The sequence below is a fragment of the Pistacia vera genome, unplaced genomic scaffold, assembly GCF_008641045.1.
Source record: "Pistacia vera cultivar Batoury unplaced genomic scaffold, PisVer_v2 Contig264, whole genome shotgun sequence".
Lineage (NCBI taxonomy): Eukaryota > Viridiplantae > Streptophyta > Magnoliopsida > Sapindales > Anacardiaceae > Pistacia > Pistacia vera.
Window position 1 is genome coordinate 232115 of NW_022196073.1, and position 18358 is coordinate 250472.

At 38.4% G+C, this 18358-nt stretch overlaps 1 protein-coding gene and 1 long non-coding RNA gene across 2 annotated transcripts; one reads left to right on the plus strand and one right to left on the minus strand.

Annotated features, from left to right (window-relative positions):
* Nucleotides 1-7630: 7630 nt before the first annotated feature.
* On the minus strand, nucleotides 7631-8537 carry LOC116132938. The gene is made up of 4 exons (XM_031418608.1): nucleotides 8447-8537; nucleotides 8244-8317; nucleotides 7889-8164; nucleotides 7631-7807 (listed from the first exon to the last, which is right to left on the minus strand). Exons 1-4 carry the CDS (start codon nucleotides 8535-8537, stop codon nucleotides 7631-7633), a joined length of 618 nt encoding a protein of 205 aa, XP_031274468.1.
* A 3482-nt stretch (nucleotides 8538-12019) lies between these two features.
* LOC116132950 lies at nucleotides 12020-15754 on the plus strand. Its single transcript, XR_004128472.1, has 4 exons — nucleotides 12020-12292; nucleotides 12903-12962; nucleotides 14853-14933; nucleotides 15636-15754. It is a non-coding gene; the product is annotated as an uncharacterized LOC116132950 (long non-coding RNA).
* Nucleotides 15755-18358: the final 2604 nt, after the last annotated feature.

Here is an 18358-nt window from a genome sequence, read left to right on the forward strand (position 1 = left end):
TCCTTTTGGTTCAGGTACCTGTTCGCTGCTTCGAATGCCTGCGTTCTTTCCGCTTCGACAGACTCCAGGTTCTGTTTGAGTTTCGCGACCTCCTCCTTTAGGTCGCTTGCCCCCTTTGCTGCCCCCAGCCGAGTCTTCTCCATAGACATCCTCATCGTAAGCAAAGCCTGCGAGCAAGAAGTGAATTAGAATGAAAACGGCGGACAAACTTTAAGAGCAGTTCGTTTACCTTGCTTAGATGCTGAAACGACGTGGTCATCAGGTCGTCGCCCGTATCGGCGAACTCATCATATGACTCCGATAGCCCACACTCGAGCAGAGAATAGACTATCGACTGTAGGTATTCAGGCAGGCTCCCCAACAAGTCCAACACTGGCGTGCCCTTTGCCCTGTCGACAGCGATCATCTCGTCTGCGGGTTCCTTGCCCGACCTCCTCCTTGAGTCCTGTCGCGACCTCAAGGGTTCTTCCTCAGATTCGGTCTCTGACTCGTCGACTTGAATCTGCTTCCTCATCTTCGACCTCTGGGCTGGAGCCTTCTGCCTTGGGCGAGCAGGTGGCATTTGAGTGACCTGTTCTGTCCTGGTCGCTTCTTACACAGGACAGGGCTGGGGAGGCGTGGCTGTTCACACCAGTTGTGCTGTAATTGGACGAGCCGTTTTGACCGCTCTCTCTCTCCTCGATCGAAGGAAGACAAACGATGCTCGGCGAGGCTGCTCGGACTCTTTCAGAGGCATAGTCGCTACATGCAAGTACATTAGTAAACAAAAGTTATTCTGCGACCAGAAGGGAATCAGTGCAACTTACCTTCTAGGGGCTCCAAAGACGCGTTGTTACTAATGAAACCGTACTTCCGCAAGTTCACGGTTGTCACGAGCTTCCTCGCGTCCCAGCTTTCCTCGAGAAGGACTCCAAAAGACACGAGCCTGTCCGGGTCGTCAAGCAGGTCTTGGCTAGTCGTCTTATTAACTACAAAAGAAGGCAGATCGTTATGATAAAGCAGGCGAACAGACAATGAACCTAGCGAAGAAGAACCTACTTGGTTTCTGAAAGCGGCAGTGGTCGTCATAGCAGAAAAAGAAAAATTTTGTCTCGTAGGCCCCCGCGTTGCTGGGATAGCTATGTATCCTTTCGGCGATGGTAGGTCACCGGGACAAGTAATAGGAATCCTTGTCCTTACTCTTTTTGAGATAGTAGGTGATACCGAGCTCCACCGCCGTTGGCTCGCCCAAGCCACTCTCGCAGCACGCGATGTACATCGCAACAGTGATGACATACACGTTTGGCATCAACTGCATCGGTGCGATCCCGAAGTGATCCAGGACCGACCTAATGAAAGGATGGAAGGGAATCATCCCTCCACCCTTGAAGATCTCTTCGGAGATCGCAGCAAGGCCATCAGAGGGATGCCATGACGACCGCGTGTTGTCGAGGAACACCTCTGCGCGGACGTCGAGCTGTCTTTTTATCCTATCAAACTCTTCTCGGGTGAGAACCGAGAAGACGTCAAGGGATGCGTCCGCGGGAACGTCCCGCGAGGACGAGCTGGCTCCTTCCTCAGGTCTGGACATTGGCGGTTCCATTCCAGAGTCTGCAACACCGACAGACAAGTCATTTTAGCCATCGCATGTTGTCCCACACGGCGGCATGGGACAAATCCCTTAAACCCTAACAGTAACTCGAGCTGCCATCCACGACTCGAATCCGACGACGGCGTCACATCTCTGGTGAAACACCGGGAGACCCAACGCCATTGCCCACCAACCAAACACAAAAGAGAGGAAAAAGAAAAAGGACCTTACCTTCTAGGGCGCGTGACCAAGGACATATCTTGTTTCAGATGTCTGAGAGGCGCCGATCGAAAAAGAAGAACTTCCGGTTTGCAAAAACTTGTCACTCGAGGCAAAAGGGATTTCGGTGGCATCATCTGAAAAATTTGGGCTTTTATATGGACTGCGAACCGACGGTTACCACCTCTCGGAGTCGAAACGACAGCTCTCTCTCTCTCTCCGCATTAAATGCGCCCCACGTCGCATTCAATGCTATGATGAGGGTCGTCGTTTCAAATGTGTCGTGCAATTAATGCTGTCAAAACAACGTCGGGTCAGCACACAACGCATTTAATGCGCTTGCCAGACGTTTTAACGTGCGCAGAGCACCTGACAGCATGGAAACAGGTTCATTGAATCTCTTACCCTAAGGCACGGTAAGGAACGTTGGACGAATCCAGGTCGCTAGGATGATGGTTGTCAGGTCGTTTGGACGAAAAGTTGTGCGAGGTCGTGTTCGCAAAAGGCCCTGCCCCGAGCTTTTTCCATTCAGGTCGAAATTACCAGAACCTCCAATCACGGCATGACTTAGTTTCCAAGGTTCGATCCTCAAACCTTAAAAACTAGGGGACTTCTATTATGCCTGGGAGAACAAGGGCTGACGTGGAAAGTCACGTGAAGCAGTGTGACCTGCTCCCGTCAGAGCGGTAAGTACACGTCAAGCCTGCCAAACGCGTTGGAGCTCCCACGTGTCCATTTCCCTGCAATGAATCGCATGAAATCAGCTTGGGAAGTGGGTAATGGGACGTAAAGCCGGATTATGTCCTGACACTCACACCAACCCATGGATTTAATGATGATTACACGCCCTCATCTAGTTATAAAAGGGAGAAGACCCCTTCATTAAGGGGATTCGGCCATTTTTTACACAAAAAACTCTCTCTTGCAAACTTTGTAATTTACTTTTCTAATCATTTGTAAGTCAGTCCGCTGTTGCGACCTAACCCACCATACTAATACAAATCAGTGGACGTAGGACTTGCTACCTTAGCATCCAAACCACTTTAAAAAGCTCCCATAGCATTTATTTCAGATAATTCCTTTCCGTAATCACGTGTGTCTCTTGATCAATCAACGTTACGCACGTGTCGATTAGTTGGTGTTAGAATCACGAATCAACATGTACAAACATATGATATACTAACACAGAGTACAATATTAAGATGACTATGCTTGTACAAAAGCGTCATGTTTAAAGACATTAAGATATAAGAAAATTGAAATATTAATTTCTTCAAATACCTATCACTTTTGCTGAAATCCCAAAACCCATAAAGTTTTACCATTATTACTGCCTCACAAAATTTTCCAGTAATGGCATAACTTGACTGCTCCATAAGGTGAGAGAGCTTATAATAACTGCATTCACCTATTGAGTACTTGTTGTAAGTAGGGAGCCATGCTTATTGTAGGCCTGACTAGACTAGAATAACCATCATTCAAGTGTCATAACAGGTATTCTATCATTGCTTATCTTATATTTTAACAATACACATTTTTATTAGTTTTCTGTATATTCTTAGGCTAATGTTCTGCTGAGAGCTTATTTTAACACTGTTGCTTCTTGCACCTTTATGCCCTTGTTTTAGGTACTTCATGATGTAGATTGTCTTAAATGGAAGATGAAGAGAAGGTCGAGATTGAAGAGACAGTGTCTGCTTCCACGTTTGTAAAGCCATCTTTTCCTTTACAAGAGAAAGTAAGTACTGAAGAAAGTGAAACTAAAACTCAAGTTAGACCAGGGTGTCAACGGATAGCTTTGCTGTCCATATTTATTTCTGTTTATTTCCTTGATTTACTCTTCTGAATAATTAGCTCAATTATTGACAGATTGTATAGAGATAAGATTAGCAGATACGTAGGTATTTCCATGTATAGAATTCTTTTGTACATATTATATAATAGAGAGAAATCACAAGGCCATTCATTCGGCCATTTATATAGCATTTTTAGACTTATTTTGACATGGTATCAGAGCAAGGCTGAAAATTTTTTCTGGGCATTTTTCTTGGCATTTTCTGAGCATTTTCTCCTGGAGTGGTGTCTGCAGCAACCTCTGTTTAAGGTCCTTCTCTCGGTTCCTTTATTTTTTTGGTTATTTATTGATTTGTCTCGGGTTCCATTTATTTCCAATGGATTCTGCACCAGTGTGTGTCAAGTTTACAGGCAAAAATTACTCTACTTGGGCTTTTCAGTTTGAACTTTTTCTTAAGGGAAAAGAACTTTGGGGCCATATTGATGGCACAGATGTTTCACCAACATCCGACAGTGACAAATCTCAGAAGGTTGTGTCTTCTCCTTCTTGGGCTGTGCTTGATGCTCGAATCATGTCTTGGCTTCTTGGTTCGGTGGAGCCACATCTTATCACCAACTTGCGGGCTTATTGCTCCGCTCAATCCATTTGGAATTATTTGAAGAAGGTTTATCATCAAGATAATAATGCTCGTCGTTTTCAATTGGAACATGCGATTGCCATGTTTCAACATGGTAGTCTTTCCATCCAAGACTACTACTCGGCATTTTTGACTCTTTGGCATGAATATACTGCTTTGGTTACAGCAGATGTTCCTGTTGCTGCTCTTTCGACTATTCAGAATCTTCACAAGACTAGCCAGCGTGATCAGTTTCTTATGAAACTACACCCGGAATACGAATCAGTTCGGTCCTCTCTACTGAACAGATCTCCTGTTCCCTCTCTTGATATTTGTTTTAGTGAATTACTTCGCGAAGAAAAACGTCTTAGTACTCTAGCTATTTTGGAGCAATCTCATGGCAGTTCCAAGACGACAACTATGGCTTATGCTGCTCAAGGACGTGGATCACCTGTGACTTCTAAAAATCTACAATGTTTCTGCTGCAAAGAATATGGGCATATTGCTGCCAATTGTCCTAAAAAATATTGTTCTTATTGCAAGAAAAAGGGTCATATTATCAAAGAATATCGTATCCGCCCCCAGAATCGTCAGGCCCAAGCATTTCAGACTTCTGTTACTATTCCTCCAGCAGCGACTTCTGTAGCATATGACTCTTCCTTAGGTGCTTTTTCTGATCTTGCACCTCCTGTAGTAACTTACTGTAACCCTGAAATTGTGCAATAGATGCCGATTTCAGCATTATCTGCAATGGGGTTTCAAGGTAAACATTCTACTACACTCTGGTATGTAGACTCGGGGGCTTCTAATCACATGACGAATACTCCCACAAATCTGTCTCATGTTCGGCCCTATGCTGGTCAATCTACCATTCAGACTGCCAATGGCAGTTCTTTGCCAATTGTTGCTGTCGGAAATGCTTCTTCTACATTTACTGATGTGTTTCTTGCTCCTCAGCTTTCCACGAATCTTATTTCTGTTGGTCAATTAGTTGACAACAATTGTGCTGTTAATTTTTCTGATGATGGTTGTGTTGTGCAGGACCAGGTAACGGGGAAGCCGATTGTGAAAGGACCTAAAGTGGGGCGCTTGTTTCCACTATTTTTACCGAGTCCAACACTTTCTCCAATTTCTTCTATTAAGTCTTTTGCTTATAATAATGTTCCTAATCTAAGTATGGTGTGGCATCGTCGTTTAGGCCATCCCAATACTCAAATCTTATCTCATATATTGAACTCTGGCTTTCTTGGTAATAAAGAACGTTCTTCTTTATCTCTTGAATGTGATTCTTGTAAACTTGGTAAAAGCAAAACTCTTCCATTTCCTTTGCATGCTAGTAGAGCTTCTCACTGTTTGGATTTTATCCATAGTGATGTTTGGGGACCTTCCCCAGTTAGTTCATATGAAAAATTTAAATACTATGTGACTTTCATTGATGATCATAGCAAATTTACTTGGGTTTATTTTCGTCGCTCTAAATCTGAGGTTTTTTGTACTTTCACTAAGTTTTTAGCGTATGTTGAAAATCAATTTCTGCGAATATTAGAACGATACGCACAGATTCTGGTGGTCAATATTTGTCTACTGAGTTTCAGACATTCTTGGCTTCTAAAGGTATTATCCATCAACGTTCATGTTCTGCTACTCCCCAACAAAATGGAGTAGCCGAACGCAAAAATTGTCATCTTCTTGATATGGTATGTACTCTCTTGTTAGAATCTTCTGTTCCATCCATGTTCTGGGTTTAGGCTCTAAAGACTGCTACTCATTTGATTAATCGTTTACCTTCCCAAGTTTTACACATGGAGTCTTCCTATTTTCGCTTGTTTGCTAAGCAACCTAGTTATGATAATCTTCGTATTTTTGGTTGTGTATGTTTTGTTCATTTACCTCCTCATGAGCGACATAAATTATCTGCTCAATCTATTAGATGTGCATTCTTAGGATATAATGTGTGTCAAAAGGGATTTGTTTGCTATGATCCTACATTACATTGTACACGTATTTCTAGGAATGTTATTTTCTTTGAAAATCAACATTTCTTTCATGTGTCATCTATGCCCTCTTCTTCTACTATGGTCCTCCCCTCATTTGAGCAGCAGTTCTTAGATCTTCATCAAGTCAGTTCTCGTTTTAAACCAGGTATGGTGTACACGAGACGATCCCACCCACGGTCTCTTCCGGTGGCTCACCCACTATCTAATCCTAACATACACCAAAATCAGTCAGTTACAGCACCTCCAGAGCCTTTGGTACGTCACTCTTCTCAAGTGTCTGTACCCCCGAGTAGGTATGGGTTTTCTTCTGGCAATTCTATTTAAGCTCTTATTGCTGCATTGTCCAATTTTGATATTCCCACATGCTACTCACATGCTGTCAAGAATGACTGTTGGTGACAAGCTATGCAAGAAGAAATTGCTGCTCTAGAGACCAATCACACCTGGGACATTGAGCCTTGTCCTTCCACTATAGTTCTTCTGGGTTGCAAATAGGTTTACTCAGTCAAGGTTCGCTCTGATGGAAGTTTGGATCGTTATAAAGCTCGGCTTGTTGTCCTTGGGAACAATCAAGAATATGGTGTCAATTATGAGGAGACCTTTGCTTCTGTGGCTAAGATGACCACTGTTCGTACGATCCTAGCTCTGGCTGCTTCCAATGATTGGCCACTACATCAGATGGATGTTAAGAATGCTTTCCTTCATGGGGATCTTAAAGAGTGTATTTATATAAAGCCACCCCCAGGACTGTTTCCTTCTCCGACTTCTAATGTGTGTAAACTTCGTCGCTCTCTTTATGGTCTCAAACAAGCTCCGCGGGCCTGGTTTGATAAATTTCGAACCATTTTATTACAATTTTCCTTCAAGCAGAGCAAGTATGACACTTCGTTGTTTCTTCGAAAATCAGACATGGATATTGTTGTCCTTTTGGTTTATGTTGATGATATTGTGATCACTGGTTCTGATTCTGCTTTACTTGTCCAACTCAAGACCCATCTCTCAAAATCCTTTCATATGAAAGATCTTGGGTCTCTCACGTATTTTCTTAGTCTTAAGGTGCATCGTAGTCCCTCTGGGATTTCACTCAATCAACATAAGTATGCTAGTGATTTGGTGGCTACATCTGGACTGCAGGAAGCTACCTCTGTCGATACTCCCATGGAATTAAATGTCAAGCTTCACAAAGAAGAGGGTGACTTACTAGTTGATCCCAGTTTATATCGGAAATTGGTGGGTAGCCTATTCTATCTCACCATCACTAGACCAGATATTTCTTTTGCTGTATAGCAAGTCAGCCAGTTTCTTTAGACTCCTTGTCATCTTCATTTGGCTACTGTCCGTAGGATCATACGCTATGTTCAGGGCACTTCTGCCTGTGGCTTATTCTTTCCTGCAGGCAGTTCTCCTCGTCTTGTTGCTTATAGCGATGCTGATTAGGCTGGTTGTGCTGATTTTGAAAAAAACTCACGTAGGCTTGGATCGGTTATAGAATTCAAATCCTTGAATAAAATTTTGTTATCTTCTTGATATTCTGCCAAAGGCAATTTTTTCATTTGGATTTCATAATTTTGTGCCCTAGCTGAGTTGCCCCAATTGAAAATAGCAGCGAGCTGTCGATTTTCTTCTTGAATAGTTTCAAAACTGTTTAAAACTTCTTTATTATTTTTCCTTTTAAATTTTGCTTTCTTCACCCCAAGGGGTCGTTGAGCTGAACTACCCCCAATATTTTCATCACTTATGTTTAGAGAATTTGACGATATGTCACAAGGCATCGATTGGGGAGACTTTAAAGTGGGAGTCTCTGATTCTTGTGTTTCAAACCTATCGATTTGCCTTTGAAATACTTCTGTGGCGTTAACATTATCTGTAAATTTTTCAATATCCTTAAGTATAGGCCACACATGATCAAATTTGAAACCTTTCTCGTAACTTTTATCTTGTGCTAGTAACATTTTGGCTTGAATCATCTACAAAACAATATACATATAACGTTAAAATCAATTAGATAAGAAAAAAAAGCTTGAATGAAATGTAACAAATACTCACAATATCTTGCTCAGAAGCACCACTTGGATTCATATTTTCAATTTGACATACGTATCCCCTCAATTTGCCAATAGCTTTAAAGATCAGTCACATTCGACATTGCAAAGATCTTTTGTTTTGAACCTGGGTAAGAAACACGGGTTTGGAACTATTGTAGTCAAGCTCAACTCGAGACCAAAATTGATCACTAGATTGGTTTATACCTAAAATCGAGTCTTGAGAAATATCAAGATAAATATGACATAGATGCATGTCTTCTTCATTTGTGTACAAAGAACTTCGTTGTGTAGTCATTTTGTAACACGAATGAAGAAGATATATGCTTTTTTTTTTCTAAGAGGAAGTAGAAGAGATGTGTTCAAAACTAATGTGTTGTATGCCATTTTATAACATAAGCTTGAATGGACAACACATCTTTTTGAATAAGCCATAAATCTCAAAAGTTTGAATGGACAACACATTTTTTTGAATAAGCCACAAATCTCAAAAGCTTGAATGGACAACACATCTTTTTGAATACAGAGGCTCACCATGCTCTTCGAAATGCATTAATTGATCATTTGTGGGAAGAACATACTAATTCGGAAAATTAAATTACTATCAATATGGAATTTTACCTTTTTTTTTTTTTTTTGGTATCATTTTATATTAGATGTAATGTTTTTCTATATTAAATGTAATGTTTATTTGATTAAATAAATACTTAATTTTATTAAATTAGTATAATTTTTAAAATAATTATTATTTAATAAAAATATCATTCCCAATATTTAATTAATATATACAAAAATAATGAGTAAAATAGATTAATTGTTGATTATTATAATAAAAGGAAAAAAAGAATATTCTAAAGAATATTATAAGGAATATTCTTTTTGGTGTAATATTTGGTGTTGTGGGTTGGAGATGGAATAGTGTTTTGCACCAAAATTGCACCAATTTGGTGCAATGGGTTGGAGATGGTCTAAGTAGCAAATTGATGCTTGTTGATCAACCTGCATCAATTTGAGGGGGGCTATCAACGGACAACTTTGCTGTCCATATTTATTTCTATCAACGGACAGCTTTGCTGTCCATATTTATTTCTGTTTATTTCCTTGATTTACTCTTCTGAATAATTAGCTTAATTATTGACAGATTTATAGAGATAAGATTAGCAGATACGTTGGTATTTCCATGTATAGAATTCTTTTGTACAGATTATATAATAGAGAGAAATCACAAGGCCATTCATTCGGCCATTTATATAGCATTTTTAGACTTATTTTGACACAAGGTCCATTCCTCCACCTGGTAGGGGGCAGAGAATATATGAGAAAGATCCAACTTTGACAGGTTTTCGTTAACATCTTCATCACAGGTGAGATAATATTTTATTCTGTTACACAATGAACACTGAGAGTTTGTTTGAATGACTTAATGACCTGGGATCTAAAAGGAATGGGAGCAAATTAATTGCTTTTTCTTGGTTGATATTTGTATAGATGCATTTTGGTCAGTTTTAGTGGGCTTCTTCCTATTGTGTTTTTACGTTCTTTCCTCTCTTCTGTTTATCAAAAAGCAGTAATTTAAGTCTACCCTCCATCCTGGCTTGGACTTAATAAACATAAATATCTTGCTTGCGAAGATGGTGCTTCTTGTTTTTTCTCCCTAATGTTTATGTCAGATTGAACAAACCAACCTATGGCTCTATTTTTTTTTTTTTTTAATACTATTGTTAAATAAATACCTTTAGTTCATAATAATGTTTGAATTCAAGTCCCATATCCATAAGAGCTCTGAAGTTTTTTGACAGTTTTTTATCACACAACAAAAACCCTTTTTAACCCTTAAATCTATTACAAATTCAGGAATCTTCGTAGGGATTTTTCTAGTTTAATTGTAAGTTTAACAAGTATATTCTCTCATGAAATCATGCGATCATAGTTTCTAATATGACATACAATGAAGGAGTAAACTAAGTTTTTCAACAACTCCTTATTTTTCCTAGTTTTAACTCACACAAAAATCTAGCACACATTTCACTCACATGGATACAAAATTCTCTTGTGTACACTCCTTTTGTGTGTCTATATTTTTGTGTTCTTAAAGATTTATTATCCAAAATGTTTTACTCTAAATAGATTTATGGTACAGACTTTTATAGTCTGATTATTTTATTCTTAGTAAACCTTTTTATTATTTTGCTGTGAATAAACCTTTATTCATTAGCAGATTATTTTCCTGTTTCTGTCACTTTCTCGATTTAATGTCTGAGGTTGGTGAAAGTCTTGTTCCAATTGCAGGTATGGACAATACAAAAAAATGTGTGAGGATATTGACAGGTATGAAGGTGGTTTGGAGTTGTTTTCTCGTGGCTATGAAAAGTTAGGCTTCATGCACAGGTATCACACCTTTTGAATTTCTACTGGTTGATTTCCTTGAGTATTCTATCTTTAGTATTTTTACGGGTTAAATATAAGATTGTGACGTTGTGTGTGATCACGGTGCAATGTGCTATTATGTGTATTACTCTTTTTTCGATGCAAATAAATAATTAAATTATAAGATGAAATAAATATATGGAGGTAATACTCATGCTATGTAGAGCACACAAGATAGAAAATTCTTCATCAAGTATTTGCATCTTAACCTTATTTAAACTGTGGTGAAACTGGAGTTTGAATTAATATTTTCAAACTTCATCAGCTGGCATTACTAATTACAATTCTGGCCATTGTAGCTTTGTTGCTTGGGCCATTGTCAACAGATATGTCTTACTTTTCCTGGAGTCTGCTTTGACTAAGCTCAAGCCAATAAATGCTGTTCCATGGGTTAAAAAAGTGACCGATTCTGGGCATAAGATAGAGAGGCCTGTGCTTGCATTCCTTTTGTGGTCATATAGGGATATCATCCGGGTTTTGTTAATACTAGTACTTTTATATTTTTGCAAATTTGGGAAATAGCATGTAGGTTTATTAAGTATTGATCAACAATGCAAGCTGGGGTGAAAATTTGTGCCAGCCTATAGAACCAGTTTATCTTTCTTCTTTTTGGTGGCACTTCTATGTGGTTTATTAGCTCATTGTTGTCTTCTACTTCATTTTCAGCTGTCATGTTCTCTTTGTGGGTATTTTTCTAGTTGTGCATATTTTTTTTTCTGAAATTGAAATTGAGTTGTAGTCAAAATTTTATGTGGTCCCTCTTTGTTCCAATCAAGTTTTATCTACTTAAAAAGTAATTAAAAGATTAGAAGTTGTGGTTGCTGAATATTGTCCCTATTGGTTCTGCAGTGCCATAGGTATAACTAGGGCTGTATACGAGCCAAACCGAGCCAAAGACTACGGTGTTCGAAGCTTGGCTCGTGAAAATTTAATGAGCTCGAGCTCGAGCTTGGGTTCGACGAGCTCTGAAAACTAGGCTTGAAGCTTGAGTTCGTTAAATATTTTGAGCTCGAATTCAGCTCGCGAACCGCTCGTTTATGAATCCTCAATCCAAAGCAATCCACCAACAATCCTTCAAAATAGCCCCAATCCAAAGCTAACCCACTAATCATCACCAACCATCATCAGATCCAAAGCCAAATACCACAAATATATGACTCAAAATTCCATCGACTGTGAGAGATAGAAGAAAAGAGAAGAGGAGAGAAATGAAAAGCAAAGAAAAGCAAAGAGGGAGAAGGAAAGAGATGGAAGAGCGAAGGAGAAGTAAGAAGAAAGGTGAAGAAGAAGGAAAAATGAGGAGAAGAAAGACGAAGGAGAAAAAAGATGAAGAAAAGGGAAGGAGAAAGTGTCGGCGCTGGAGAAAGAAGATAGGGTTTAGGAAGTAGTATAATTTATATTGGATAGAGTAAATTACTATAACCCCCTAATACTTAAAAAAATAGTACTTATACCCTTTTGAGCCATTCACGAACCTATCAAGCCTAGTAGTGGGTGGTTCATAACTCGGCTCGAGAGAGTACTCGAGCCGCTCGAGCTCAAGCTCGGCTCGACAAAAGTCGAGCCGAACCTAGCTTGCTTACAGCCCTAGGTATAACTTATAGAGAGTGGGCATCGGGAGCTAAGGTTTGTTTGATTCTTTTACTCCAGGATTTAACTGTTTAATCTCATTACCTCTTGACAAGGATAGTGTTATTTGGGCTAACAATTTTTCAATGTGATGATAATCCATACAGGTTTATGTTGTTATTATGATCCCCTAAATCTTTGTGCCTCTATTGTGAAAACAATTATTTCCCTATCATGATAATGCTCCTGTAATTTATGTTAAATTACTTTTTATATTGATACGTAAAAATAGAAGAAGGAAGTCAAGCCTCTTCAATACTTTTTAATCTCTCATTTAAGAAAAAGAAAAGGCTCTTCAATACTCTTGTACTAAAAGTGGTAGATTATATGTATGCTGCTTGTGACCCTTTTGACTTGATCATCAAACATGGACGGTTTTTATTTATTCTATCTGCTCTTACCTCTTTCAAGTTTACTCCTTCTGGTGGTAATTACTGATAACTGGACCTTGTGTATGGTTTCAAATGTCAAACATGCCTTCATCACTAGCTTTTCCTGAAACTTGTGCACTTATTGGATTATTTTGAATAAATACTAGTAATAGACGTGTAAAATCCAGTGGTACTGTTTATTTTTTGTCTTATACAGTAATTGCTTACTCTTTCAGTCAGCAGCTTTGATTGGAGACTTCAATAACGGGAATCCCAATGCAGATATCATGACCCGGGTGGTATGTTATCTTTGCTTCTGTAAATCAGAGTTCTAGCTGCAAATTGGCTCTTCTTAATTGCACTGACATTGTGAGTTGTGCGAATTTTCATCCTAGACAGAAAAATAGAGCCAAACTTTGCTTTATAGTCTAAGACAGAATAATGCAGTAGTTAAAGTCTTTCTTTTTTTGGGAGGAAACTATGTATTTTATGCAGTAGTCTAAGATAGAATAAATTGTTTTACTGGGGTTACTTTGTTAGATAGAGCTAAGTATGTTACTTTGTTAGATTTATTTCAGAATTCTCACTGGAAAAGACGCTCTAGGTTACTTAAAAAAAAAAAAAAAAAAAAAAAAAACCTTGTGTTACCGCTTTACATGATTGGGTTGGTAATCTTAAATTTGGTCCAGTGCTAATTACTTTAACTACTGCATTTTTTCTAAGAAATTCTCCCACGAATTTCATTCCTCTATGTTGCCTTTGTTGCATTGAAATGATTTCTCTCTCTTTAACAAAAAATACCAAATTAATGGCCTTGGAAAAGTGGATCATGTGAGATGTTTACTCAGACATTGAATTTAGCTTTGTGGCTATCTGCTGCACAAAAACTTCGAGCAGTTTTGCCTGTAGGCTTTTCATAGGACATTAGCACTCATTGACTTGCCACTGTAAATTAATCATCTTTTTTGAGCTGCTTTTCAAGTACTTGATTCTTTGAGTACATTCTCCAGTTTATGCTATCAATATTTTAGGAGATGTTGCTGTGTGAAAGTTATTCAAACTAAAGCAGTTTGCTTATGTGCCGCCAAGGTGGCATCAATGACTCCAGTTGTTATTGCTTTTAATTTGTATTAAGAGCTGCAACTGGCTTTGAATGTGTTTGAGTCATCTTGAGGACTGTATGTGAAGAACTTGGTTCGATTGCAGCAATTTATGGAAAAGTAAGTAACTTGGAATTTGGTTAAGAAAGAGTGATGGTGTTGTTAAATTGAGTGAGATTCCCATCATCATCTGCTATGCAGCTTTCTAACTGCCTGACCAGACATTACTAGGAACGTAATCAAAACCATAAACACAACATATTATTATTTAATTAATTTAATAGCAGGGTTCATATATAAGATTGGCTTGGGTACCATTTAGATAACAGTTTAACACAAAAGATTAAGCTTATAGGTAAAGGTTGTTTTTACTGATTCATCTAAAGTTGCTGGTGCTGTCCTTCTTGAGTCCTCAATGAAGATACTAGGGTCCAATATAGCTTGGGAGTTTTTGAATTAGAAATGAGGAGGAATCAATCTTTTTAGTTGCTAGATCTCCAGTGTTTGAGGGTTCTTTGCACTTCCCAATCGCTAAACATTCATCTAATTAATTAAGCATAACTACAGATGACAACAATAAATATAACAATTTCTGCATACACAACATGCTATGATTTAATTAACACAATAAAAGTGTTTGAACACAGGAGCACTTGGTCAACATAGCTCTAATACTATGTTAGTTAACCACTTAACCTAAATACTTAAGTTAGTAGTTAAAGGCCCAATGGTGTATTTCAGCTCAAATATAAATCAAGCTTAAATTCAGCTTAGACATTTGACTTGGCTTTATTTGCATATTCGACCTTGGTTCAATTCGGTCTGTTTCAGTTAGGGTACTGAGAATGAAACACCCGTAATTATGACAATATACTGTGGACAACTGGTTGATTGTTGCCTCATAATGCTAGTTCATGGTTAGGAGAAAGCCAATAACTAGGTTATTATAATTTGATGATGGTGATGCCAGGCATCACTTGCAGTTATATTTTCTTCTTGTAAGTTCTTTTTTAATTTTTTCCTTACATTTGTAGGAATCATAATTGTTTCAATAACATATAAAATTCACCTTTGATCTATGAACAGAATGAGTTTGGGATCTGGGAGATCTTTTTGCCTAACAATGCTGATGGTTCACCATCAATTCCCCATGGTTCTCGTGTGAAGGTAACATTTTATTTGGGAAAAGTTTTAGTTTGGCTCTAAAATTGTTTTTATTGCTACACATGGGTTTCCGCTTTGGTTTTCCTTTTCCTCTTCTTTCCTCACAGCACACAAATGTGTTTCTCTTCCCACATTAGTGAAATTTTTATTTACTATTTTAGTTGCAGAAATAATTTCTCTAATATTGGTCTAGATTAATAAGAACTCTAGTTTAAGTTGCAGAATTGCTTTTATTAAGTTCTCCCAGTGATATCAGCTTTTGCAAAATGAGTTCATAGTCTACACAAATATTTTCCATGATTTCCCTTCTCTAGGGGAAAGTTTTTTGTGAAGTAACCATAATCTCAAAAGTATTAGCTAACAGGGAAAGGACCAACTATAATATTTAAACTCACAACAGTTCTCATATGTTCTAATATTGATGCTTGCTTCCATTTTTTTAATCAAACCTGGGAGTATAAGGGATAGATAGCTATGGTTTTGATATATTTTGATATTTCTTTCTAATTGTTACATGTACGTTTTAGGTAGGTACTTAGTATGGTTTAGTACGTAACTAACACATTGTCTTGTTCTATGGCTTGATGCATGTTCTCTTACCTTTTCTTATTCTTTTGGGTTCCTTTAATTGTGTCAATTATCCTGAACCTAGAACTGGTGGTTATGCTCTTAAAATTTACTTAGTTCTCATCTTTTAATTTGTAGATTTGAATGGAGACACCATCTGTCATTAAAGATTCCATACCTGCTTGGATGAAGTTCTCTGTACAAGCTCCAGGTGAAATCCTATACAATGGTATATACTATGATCCACCAGCAGAGGTATGGTTCTGCAATCTTTATTTCTCTAGGTTTGCCAAAACATTTTTGGGAAATTTATGATTTAGGCATGTCTAAGGATCTTTAGTATAACAGCAAGAGTGAATTCAAATTCAGCAATAACATTAGGAAGGATCTACATATAATTTTTAAATAATTGTGTAATTTTGAGTATGCTATATTACATGGAACGCTTACCATACCGTAACATTGACACCTATGGAGATGCACTTTGTTACACTTAAGATTGTGTATCATCAGTGAATTTTCTATTTTTAGTATATGGGCTGCCATGTATTTTATTAGATGAACTAGTAGATGCTATTGTATAAAGTTCATTAAACACTCGATATGATGAACTGGAAGATGTAAGTCCATTTATATCTGCTACTCCTTATATTGTTAATGTTCAATCTTTTTTGCATGAAAAGTATGAGTTTCAACATCCTCAACCTAAGAGGCCGAAATCACTTAGAATTTATGAGGCGCATGTTGGAATGAGTAGCACGGTGTGCATCTCCTTCATTTTCCTAACTATTAGTCAATGCTTCTAGTGCTTGCTATATGTTAGCTTTAAGTCCACAATGTCAAAACTGCTGGATCTTGTTTTTTGATGTATCTTGAATGCTACAATATGTAGGATCGCATCTTAAAAAGCATGTTAAGCTTGTGTTAGAAGTTTACAAGTAAAATGGTTTTGTGGTGATCATGCACTGCATGATGGTGAGTTGGGCTGTGTAACACAACCAATCTAAATTAAGCTTGCATAAACTCGTAAGAGTAAGCATATATGACTGACATAAAGCATTCTTTGAGGAAGAGAAATACAGGCCTTGCCTCCTATTTTATTGAAATCCAAGTTTGAAGAATTCTAGGTTCCAATCAACTTGAAGATATAGATGCCTTATTAGGTGGAAAGCAATTGACTATAAGCTAACAACATGAAAACCTTAACTATCATCTTACCCCACCCCCCCTTTTTTTTTTTAAAAAAAAAATTCATAGAGCAAAAAGGAAAATACGATACGTAAATGATTAAATTTTATAAACTGTAGTAGTGTTATACCTCTTTTGCATCCTTTTAGAAACTTTTACATTCTTTAAATTTGAAAAGATTTTTGTGAATGAGGTGGTTAGTCCAAGGTGTGGATAGTTGGGATACCTATAACAAGAATCATAGAGAATGATTTATTTGTCTTAGATCCTTTTGTTAAAGTGTCATTAAAATGATGATTAACATAAACAGGAACCACACAAGAGTAGATTGATACAATATAAACCTTTGGTAAAATGCCCGCCTGTAACCCAGCCGATAAAGTATATTACATAGTCCGTTTTAGGGATTGGCGACTTACCCGTTCAGTGACTTTGGCATTGAACGTTCCCAAAATTGGCACTATCGGGTCGGGTGAATTCAATAATAGACGTCTGTTGGCATTCCAGCCTTCCTTCTCCTTTCAGGACCTATCCGAAAGAAAATCTAGTACTTCTTCTTCTTGGTCGTGAATATCTGAATAGGGCGAACCGCCCTGTGGATATCTTTCCTTCGGAACAAACGAATTCGAATTAGGCTCGGTCAACTGGAATGTTTATTATCCATATAGGGGATCTTCCAATTGAGAAGATCTATCGACCTGAGACGAAGAGAAGGGTCTATCTATTTTTTTTAGTTATTCAGTTAAACCAAAGATTCCTTATTGGAGCAGATATAATGCATCAATCTNAACACCCCCACCACCCCATTGCCAGATTCCGGCCACCATCGCCGGAAACTGGCCGGAAAACTGCATTACGACACAGATCCCCGTCGGATCTGTGTCGTAACGTGCCGATCTGTCCTTTTCCGGCCAGATCCGCCACTGATCTGGCCGGAAAAGGCAAGATCTGGCCGTCGAAGCAGCAGCCAGATATGGCCTTTTCCGGCCAGATCCGTGGCTGATCTGGCCGGAAAAGGCCAGATCTAGTGCCAGATCTGGCCGTCGACGCCGCAGATGGAGTTTTGCCGCGTCGACGGCCAGATCTAGGCGTAGATCTGGCCTTTTCCGGCCAGATCAGCCACGGATCTGGCCGGAAAAGGCCAGATCGAAGTGTTACGACACAGATCCGACGGGTCTGTGTCGTAACGTAACTTTTCGGCCAGATTTCGGCGGTGGTGGCCGGAATCTGGCACTGCAGGTGGCGGGGGTGTTTTTGTTATTTTATAAAATTTTCATAGATTGGGGTATTTAGTTAAATTTGTAAACTTAGGGGGTTTTTTAGAAATTTTTAAATTTATAAAAAACTAAAATTCAAACTTTTAAGGGCATTTTAGTCTTTTCACTATTAATAAACAGTAATAAATAGAAATCACTAACAGAACATGACGGAAGTATCTATTTGTCATTTCAAAACCTTTTGGGTACTAACTTATCGTTACGACAAATCTTGGGTACGTGTAAGTCGTTCTCCCTTTATGAAAAGGGAAAATGATATCCCCCTGTAAATAGTTCTGCTACAAAAGTTTGCGAAAGTTAACACATCAAATCGATGTGAAGTGGAAGATGGTTGGAAGTTGAGGACTTAAATATTTTATTGTTGCAGGGTTTTGGTGCTGATGAACTGTCAAGATT